General features: G+C 31.3%; 1 protein-coding gene across 1 annotated transcript in view; it reads left to right on the forward strand.

The window, feature by feature from the left end:
• The window catches only part of LOC106457800 (probable 3',5'-cyclic phosphodiesterase pde-5), an 84,473-nt gene that overhangs the window by 65,214 nt on the left and 9,028 nt on the right, over positions 1 to 10,231 (forward strand). The window contains exons 19-25 of the mRNA XM_022383860.1: positions 204 to 290; positions 531 to 681; positions 1,164 to 1,319; positions 1,778 to 1,828; positions 5,063 to 5,184; positions 6,163 to 6,274; positions 7,148 to 7,228. Coding sequence (XP_022239568.1) covers positions 204 to 290; positions 531 to 681; positions 1,164 to 1,319; positions 1,778 to 1,828; positions 5,063 to 5,184; positions 6,163 to 6,274; positions 7,148 to 7,228 — 760 coding nt within the window. The remainder of the gene's footprint in view (positions 1 to 203; positions 291 to 530; positions 682 to 1,163; positions 1,320 to 1,777; positions 1,829 to 5,062; positions 5,185 to 6,162; positions 6,275 to 7,147; positions 7,229 to 10,231) is intronic.

Raw genomic sequence — 10,231 nt, forward strand, 5'->3', positions numbered from 1 at the left:
AAGTTAAAAAAAAAGTTTTAATTGAGCCAAATCATAAATATTAAAGTTACATGAAAAGTAAATGAAAGCAGAGTTTAAACCCTATTTACTGCCAATAGAATTAATGTTTTTGGGCATTGCAAACATACAGTAATAAAATTTTTGGTGCAAATCATATTTATTGGTATTTTATATTATTGATGATTCACAATTGCTTTTATCAGTTTCAGATTTTCTCCATACTCATTGGATTATGATCAAAAAGTCTTAGCAGCAATTCATATGTTTGTAGAATTGTTTGGACTTCAAAAGTAGGCAACTTTCATTTTCATAGTCTTTGGACTTCAAACGTTAAAATGTTGTCATGGATTAATAGATTTATCAAGGAAACTTACGTTCATTTAAACCTAACCAAATAATAAAATGTTATTATTTGTCTGTTTACATAAGTTATTAGATTCATAAATTTGACCATGCACACTCATGTTGGTTTAACTTAATCAAATATTGCTATATTACTAATAGGTTTGTACAATGCGTTATTTTCTTAGGTTTGACCAAGACAGTCTTGTTCGTTTCACCATAACAATACGGAAGAACTATCGTCGTGTTCCATATCATAATTGGGCTCATGGATTTAGTGTAGCTAATGCTATGTATGTTATCATTAAAAAATCACGGGGAACTTTCAAGCCTTTAGAGGTTAGCCCATGGTTTTACTTTTTCAAATTGTACCTGCACTTGTGTTTTTAAAGTTGTTTTAAGCATAAAGAAAAATGCTACTACTGCAATGAGCCACATTTTAGTTATTGGTAAAAATTGCTGTAATTTAGTAACAGAAATGCTTTTCTTATTCTTTCATTGAAACAAAGAAATTTACGAGATGTAGCATTGCCAAAATTTTCAAACTTCTTTTTTTTCATCTAGGTTATTAGAACCATAGAAAAAATCTATTACATCATAAATCACAATTGCAATGTTATTATAATCTTTTGAAACATTTTCAAAATACTATTTGAAATTGTAAGCTTAAACTGCTGATTACATATATATATATATATATATATACTTAATTCATAGTATGAAGAATGAAATGGGCTTACAGTTTGTAGGGATAAAATTATGATTGTAAAATTACAAAATATTGTGTTATGCTAATACAGGGAATATCTTGATTTCTGCAGGAATTGTCACTTTTTGTAGCATGTTTGTGTCATGACTTAGACCATAGAGGGAAGACTAATCAGTTTCTGGTGAAATCAGCATCTCCTCTAGCTGCCATCTACACTACCTCCACATTAGAACATCACCATTTTAACCAGACTGTGTCTATCCTTCAGGTATTCTAGAATGTGCATAAGTATTTTATATCATAATTTTAACCAGACAGTGTCATCCTTCATGTAATCTAGAGTAAGTCCTTGATTATCTTATATCACCATCTTAACCAGATTATATCTATTGTTTAATTAATTCAGAGTCAGGTTAAATATTTTATATTACTTTGTATGTTTGAGAGCAAAGCCACATTGGGCTATCTGCTGTGTCCACCTTGGAGAATCGAACCCCATATGTTAAGATTGTAAGTCCATAAACTTACCTACCTCTAACCTACTGGGAGACGTTAATATACTAATTCAGACTTTGTTATTTTTAAGTAATCCAGATGACAGTTAATTATTCAATATTACCATTTGAACCAAACCATATCAATCTATAAACACCTGTGTAAGTGTTTGCATGTATACAAGTGTCTTTATATATACTTTTATGTGCTTGTGGTTTATTTCATTTATAGCAAGATGGACACAACATTTTCAAGAACTTAACTTCAGATGAATATAAACAAGTAAGTACCTTCCCCATTTATTTTTCCAGTTACACTGGACAACAAAACATTTGCTACTGAAGAAAACTCAAACGATTCAGGGTAATTTGATGGTGCTGATTTCAAAAGTGTAGTCAGAATTTCTCCTTTACCTCTAGATTTTGAGTTATTGTAATATCTCAATATTTTCACATCACTATGTGAAATACCATGCTATCAACTCCATGCAATAGATTACTTGGATAGTTTAATGGGTATAAGGCATACATTTTTGATAACTTCAAAGGTTGACTGTATTGTGTTGGTGTAAAATTCCAAATATATTGTTCTCGTTTTAAATGTAGTGAATTGCACCACATTTTCTTCACTCCCATGCTCAACTACTCTGCCCAGGGATCACGAAACCCTCATGCGCTCAGTTTGCTAGAACATTTGTGAAGTCCCTCGACTGAGCATAAAAGAGGCAGAGTCAGACATCTCTCTCTCAGTTGCCTCTCACTCACTTGGTCACTTCGCCTCACTCTGCACACAGTCAAAACTAAGTCTAATCTGCTTCCTTGCATCATACCCATAATATAATCAAATTCTGCAAAACTTTATTTTTTATAATCATTTAAACTCTATTTGTTAGAAAATCATTTGAAGTACTGGCTGTCTCCATTTCAAGTAAAGTCCAAAAAGTGCAAAAATCACCCAAACAACTTTTGTTACATTTGTGGGAAATATATTACAGTTTCATGAAGACAAAATATCACACACAAGGTGAAGGTAGTTTAGTACCACAATTTTGGGTGTAAAATCGGTGACCAAGAAAAACATTGGGGTCCACATGTGTGTTGTACAGTTTGCACATCTGTCTTGACACAGTGGTTGAATAAGAAGAGAGCAAGTATGCCATTTGTAGTTCCCGTGATATGGCGTGAGCCTAAAGATCATCTAACTGACTGTTATTTTTGCATGACTAATGTTAATGGATATTCAGGCAAAACTAAACAATACATTAAATATCCAGATATTGAATCTGTAATAAAACCAGTACCTCATGGGGATGGTCTTCCAGTGCCACATCCATTAGTGAATTGGAAAACAGAAGAGTTATCCTACGAAAAAGACAACGAATCATCTTCATCGTCTTCGTCTAGTAATTCTATTCCTGTGGCACCTCAACACAAACTGCCTCATCTGATCAGACAAAAAGAGCTGAGTAATCTGATTTGTGACTTGTCAGGGCAGTATGGGGAACTTCTTGGCTCTTGTTTACAGCAATGGAATTTATTAGCTCTGGGAACAAGAGTTTTAATTTACCAAAGTTGCCATCAAAATCTTGCCTCTCACTACAGCATGGAAATTACTTTGTGTTTCTGTACAAATGTTGATGCATTAATGAAAGAATTAGGTACTTAACATAATCCTCAAGAATGGAGACTTTTTATCGATTCATCTAAAGCTAGTCTGAAAGCTGTACTTTTGCACAATGGGAACACTAAGCCATAAATTCTGTTGCTCATGTTGTGAACATGAAAGAAACTTATCAAAGTATGCAGATTATACTTGAGGCCATCAAATATGGTCACCATAGGTGGAACATATGTGGTGATCTGAAAGTTATTGCATTCTTTCTAGGCCTGCAGAGTGGGTATACCAAACATTATTCTTCCTTTTTGTGTCTCCAGCACAGCTGAGATTATAAGAACCATTTCAAAAAGAAGGAATGACCAGTGAGAGAGAATTACATATCAGAGAAACAGAATATTGAGTGTGAATCTTTCAATGAGAATAGTAGGACTAGGGGACACAAATATGAATTTTGGCAAGGTAGGAGTCATCTTCAGCTAAGACCGTTTTATTTTTCTAACAGGGTGGTTGGCCTTTGGAATGGGTTGCCTTCAGATGCTGTAGAGGCAGAAACTTTAAGTGAATTTTAAGAAAAAGCTTGATAAGTATATGAATGAAAAGGGCTGGGCTTAAAAAATTTTTTAAATCATTTTAATTTAGTTTTGAGGATGGAACAGCTGAAATGGACCAATAGATCATATGTTGTCCCAAAATATTAGGTTATGTTATTTTCACAATATATATAAGAATATTTTGAACAAAGCTATCATAACTCGAAAACTAGAGGTGATCAGTAATTTCCAACATGATGTTTAAAATCAGCATCATCAAATTACTCAGAAACAGTTGCATTTTTTCCTGGTAACAGATTAAAAAAAAGATGTTTTGTTGCCCAGTGTTAATAAAAATAGATAAACATTTATATAACATCTTTACTTTACATTGTGTTATTAAGACTGGAAAACAAAGTACTTTCTGAGTATGAAAATAACTTCTACATAAATTGTACTATTGGTGATTTCAATATAAACAGTGCTTACACAACACTTGGGTTTATTGACCAGATCAGTCATCCCTAATATAAAACTGCTGACTAATAGGAATGCAACTAGTCACCAGCACTTACCACATGTGTAACTACTCTTAATCAATTAGTGGACTTAATCACCACAGTTAAGATTACCTATAGCTGAAAGTGTGGAGCATGTTAAAGAGCACATAGTTGTTCAAATCTTGGATATTTTGATCGAGGGCCCAGCACAAAAACTGTAGTGCCATGACTGTATGAATGAAGAACTGAATAAGCATTTTTCAATCTTAAAATTGAATAACCTATACTGAAAAATGGTTTAAATTGAATATTTAATATCTAAAATATGAAGTTTTGATTTGTGAAAAGTGTCCAAACTTAACATAGATCACTCATGTAAATAACTTTTTATACACTACTGATATTCTGGTAACTAAACAGTTTTCTATTGAAATCTTGTTTAAAGAAATGTTACTTTTATGGTCTTTGAAATCTTTCAATAATGGTACCTGTTCCCTTTCATATTTCTTCATTTTCAAATTGACTATATAAGCTACTGTTATCAACTTTTTCAAGTTTTTAACTATTTTTAAATGTCTCAAATTAAAAGTATTAAATTACATTATATCTATTGGTTTTTAATTTCTTATATTTTACAGTTTGTTTATTTTCAAAGTATGCAGCCCATATCACATTGGTTTTCTTTATGTCTGATTTGTATCATCTTTGAGTTTGTAGTTTAGTTAGATTATAGTAAGTTGCATGATTATATTGAAACATTAGTTATCTATAGTGCTCCAAGGATCATATATTCTTTATCATGAATGAATTATTTGTTTGGCTGTTTTCATTTAAACCTATTAACTTGTTGCCAATTCGTTTATTTTAAGGTCTTAGGAAATATCAAGCACTGTATCTTAGCAACAGATTTGGCATTATTTTTTCCAAACAAAGCTAAACTAAAAGAAATAATAGATGATGGTAGATTTGACTGGAAACATCCTGAACACAGGTGAGTCCTCCTTAAGTTACAATTTTTTATGTATAATATTATATATGCATCTGTAACTAGGAGTACACCTCTCATAAAGAATTGAGTACAAGTTCTATTTAAAACTTTGCTGCCAGTTAATCCTAATTGTATGGATAAGGATCAAAGTGTGCATTCCCCAAATTTGTAGAGAGTGCCATTCAACATGGGATTTTTAATTCGATGTCAGAGTTATCAACTTTTCATGTTACCCTACATTGCTGATTTCACAAAATTTCTTGTTAGTGTAAAGAAAATACCAGATAGAATACACAGGGATATCGAAGAAAACTTTAGATATACCTTTAACAATTTGTAGAGGTTACTTAAATGCAATTTTCAAACTGTATGATGAACATGACTGTTTTTATTCTTCACATGAATATCAATTTCCACTTCAAATTGTCAGAGTTTGAGTTAGACCAACTTTGTCATTTATTAGATATATCTTACATATAAAACATTTATTCTCACATCTTATTTTTGTGTACAACAGTCTTGTACTGATTAATAAAAGCTTACCACATTTTGTGAAAATACATTTCATAAGTTTGGAATTATAGTCACCATTACTTCTTTAATATGGGTCAGTCCATTAAAAGAACACAAGACAGCTAAAATAACATATTAGTTATAAAAGCAAATAGGCAAACTTTGAGACAGAGATCTAACGTAATTATGCAACAATTGTTATCTTCAGATAGTATATGAGGTTATTACTCATTTATAATATGTTTAAAGTACAGAGGTTTTGATCCCAATACAAGAATTATCATCAGTAATGCAACTCAATGCTCTTTAACCTTGTTTCAGAAAATTCTTCTGAAAGTGTCTGTAATCTGTTTTCCAAAAGAATATAATTCTTTTAGACTTTTATTAAGAGAAGTTGCTATGACTAATTGCAATGTTTGTGCCCTATTAATGAGAATTTTTTAATTCTCTTAAAAAATCGTTTTTTAGACTTCTTCTTGAGGCTATTGCTATGACTGCCTGTGATCTTTGTGCTAGTACAAAACCCTGGGAACAGCAAGAAAGTACAGTAAAGGTGATCTTTGAAGAATTCTATGAACAGGTAATACTAAAGTGACTATATTTACTAAATAGAAAAAAAAAACAATCTACATCATATTCCACTGTAAGAATATAATACTCTAATAATTAATTATTATTAATTTTCCATTAATTCGGTAGAGCCTGGTTAGCACTTTTTTAGGCTATGTAGCACAAATAAAATATAACAGTAAATATCCTTACAAAAAAGGCAAAGTTATTTGTTTAGACTAACATTGTTTTTTATCAAATTGACAAATAAAATGCTCTCCTAGTGGCACAACGGTAAGTCTGAAAGCTTATAATACTAAAAATTTGCTTTAGATACCTGTGGTTGTCACAGCACAGACAGCCCAATGTGTAGCTTTGTGCTTAACTACAAATAAACAAGACAAATAAAAAATATATGTTGACAAGGTCCTGAATATTCAGGTTCTATCATAATGTGTATTACTAAATCCTGTGAAAAAAAACAACTTTCACAAGAATAATATCAAAACCTAAACAGCATATTACAGATGATAATAGCATGTAGTGAACCTAAAATAACTTTGCAAAACTTCACAAAGTTCGCTTTTATTTAAAAACCTCAGCTCTAAATATTAACATTAGTAAAATATTTTGTAAAGGCTTTTTTAAATTATTTTTATAATTCACATTCTTGTTATCAAATTTTATCTTTTGACAATATTGTTAAGGTGACTTATAACAAAAAAGTCCAATCATGAAAAATTAAGGTTTCCCATAAAATTATAACCAAACTCATATATTTTATGCTATAAAACTTTGTACATAGCATTTCAGTACTTTTTCAACAACAATCATTGTTTGATAGACTACATATCACTTCAGTGTAACTTGCCTAATAATGGACTAACGGTTATAATTTTTTTAGGGTGATGCTGAGAGGGCACAGGGAAGAGATCCGGTGCCTATGATGGACAGAACAAAACTTCATGAACAGCCTGCTTCACAGGTACAAACTCAATGGTCTAGTAGTTTATTCCTTTATTATACTGATCTCTAAGTCTGAGAGAAGAAAACCTCACTAGCAAATTGACCTACAGGAACAAAACACGTTGATCTAATAGTTTCTTTTTCTGTTACCTAATATCTAATCCCAGTAATTTCTGAATGTATTACACTAATATCTATGTCTGAAAGAACTATACACTATAAATAGCCTGATTTTTACAGGAACAAAACACATCAGCCTATTAATTCCCTCCTGTATTTTATTAATACTTATGTAAGAACTAGAGAAGAAAACATACTTCACTTCTAGTCTGACCCACAGAAATAAAACTTGAGGGTCTAGAAGTTTCTTTCTGTGCAATACTTGTGCCTGTTTGTGAGAAAACATAGCGATATAAGCAGCCTGTTCCATAAACAAAAGAATACATGATTATACAACGTTCTTCTTTTCTTTCATAATAGTGAGTATGTTAAAGAAAACAAACCTTCACTCTCAGCCTGATTCACAGGAATCAAACATAAGAAGTTTCTTTGTGGGCTATACAATATTGTAAGTCACTAGGAATGTTCTGGGAAGGGGGTTTGGTGGTTATTCTTAACACAAGTAACACATGTAGGCCTAAATAAGCCATGTGTCAGTAGTAGTTCAGTACAGTTGCATGCTGTTAATTTGCTGCTAGTTTTCAAAAAGTGAAATTTCTGCTGCAATAGCTATAAAATTTGGTGCATTGATTGAGGAAATACATGCCAAATGAGAAAGTATACTAATATAAAATTATAACATATTCAGTAGTTTTGCATCACTATATTTCATTTTTTATAACCATCATCCTGCAGTTGGTGTTCAAAGGTTTTATTCTCATAACAAGGCAAACATATGGCTTTCAGAAATCCCACCTGTGAAAGTATAATAAAAATTTAACATAATACAGAGTATGAGTATTCACAAAAGTAAAACAATTTGTATTTAATGAAGAAAAGGCTCATGGACACAGATGTTTAATTAAGAGTACAGAAGAATACAAAACTATGAAATAAATGTACACATTGTGCTACAAGAACTATTTATTTTGTACTTGTGCATCAGGCTGTCAAAGAGCTTTTGTTCTATCTAACACAGACACTACAATAACACAGGAAGCAATGAAACCAAACAGAATAGGAATAAACTAATTATGTAAAGATGAGTCATAGCTTTTCATAAAATAGCTACAAATTGTGGATAGCTGAGTTTTAGCTTTTAACAAGATAGTTATAAACTATGTAGAGATGGTTTTCAGCTTTCCCATAAAATGGTTATAAACTATTTAAAGTTGAGTTTTAGCTTTCAAACAGAATAGTTATAAATTATACAGAGATGACTTTTAGCTTTCCCACAGAATAGTTAGAGATTATATACAGACAACCTATGTAAAGAAGTGCTGGGGAATGGTTATAGATTTATTATTGAATAGCTACAGATTATATAAATAAGGGCTATAACATTCTTGTTGGTTTTTTTATAGGAAGACTCTATAAGTGCAATTAAGCATCTGTTAAAATTGGCATGAAACTACTGAGCATCCAAAGCAACAGCTACAGAGTAATTAATACAGCTGTGTATAACATCCATAACATTGACAAAAGGAAGTCTCTTGCTTTTTCTTTCAGAGTAGCTACCACTCTTTCTTATACAATGATTAGAGATTAACCATCAAAGTTCTATCTTTTCAGCAATGTTAATATTTGTATAAAGCCAGAAAATAAGTTTAACATTAATGAGAGTACATTAATAGAATATGAATTAATTTTAGGATCCAATTTTAAGGTATAAAATATTTAGATTATCAGATAATTATATATTTATTTTATAAATGGTTGGATAATGATCACCTTTCTACCAAGTTAAATAGTTGTGGAGAAAATATATCTAGAAAAAATTGTCATAGGGATGATTATAAGAAGTTATAAAAAATTTTGTATATGAATATCAAAAACTTACAAACAACCATCTAACATTGGCCTGCTCTCTGGAATGATGCTTACTAGAAGCTGCTGTTTGTTTATTGTTGAAATTTATCATCAATAAGTCACAGATATCTACTGTAAAGAATCCAGCCCTATACAAAACTTGACATAGGCTATGTTAGGCAACAGGCTTATGATGCTAAAAATCAGGTTTCAATACCCGTGATTGGCAGAGTCCAGATAACCCACTGCGTAGCTTTGCACTTATAAAAACAGTCTACTTGTTTTCAAATGATATATTAAAACAAGTCAAACATATATACATATATATTTATATATATATATATATACAAATATTCATTATACTGTTGGTTATCACAGTTGTATCCAGAGCTTTAAATAATTGTCTTCTTTTTTTTTTGTCCAAGTCCACACAGACTGGTTCAATTACTTTAGAACACAATTGATAAGACAAATTATTATTCTCTACTGTGTTGTTACAATACAAGCTGTGATAATTCATTTAAAAAATAAACACTATATGCTTTTTATGGCTAAACTCACAATCACATAATCTAGATCTATCAATCTTACTATATCTAACTAAATTTTTTGATGCATATATATATATATATACACGACAGCATTCTCGAATATTTCCCCCACTAATAGACCCACAATATTCAATTAAAGCAACGAGAAAAATTTAGAATGTTCGAGTAACATGATGTTAAATGACAAAAATTCCACAGCTACTTTTCTGAATGGTTCTACTATGAGAGGCATTTCACCCAGTGGCACCTTCCCCCTAGGTATTGTCCTTTGGCAGATGTCACATGATCTGAAGAATCTAGTCATATCTCCGATTACCCCTGACCAATGGAATTTCCTGGTGATTCTATTTTCCATCTTCCTTGCTTTTCAATCAACTTCATCACTTGAGTCAGGTATTCTGTTGGTAATATGATCTGTTTAACTTCCCCAGTATAACTGCTGTGATAGATCCAATACAGCACTCCTTTCCAGTTCTATATTTTGTAAGTCTCTTCCCTCTTTG

This window comes from Limulus polyphemus, unplaced genomic scaffold (genome assembly GCF_000517525.1).
Source record: "Limulus polyphemus unplaced genomic scaffold, Limulus_polyphemus-2.1.2 Scaffold375, whole genome shotgun sequence".
NCBI classification, from domain to species: domain Eukaryota; kingdom Metazoa; phylum Arthropoda; class Merostomata; order Xiphosura; family Limulidae; genus Limulus; species Limulus polyphemus.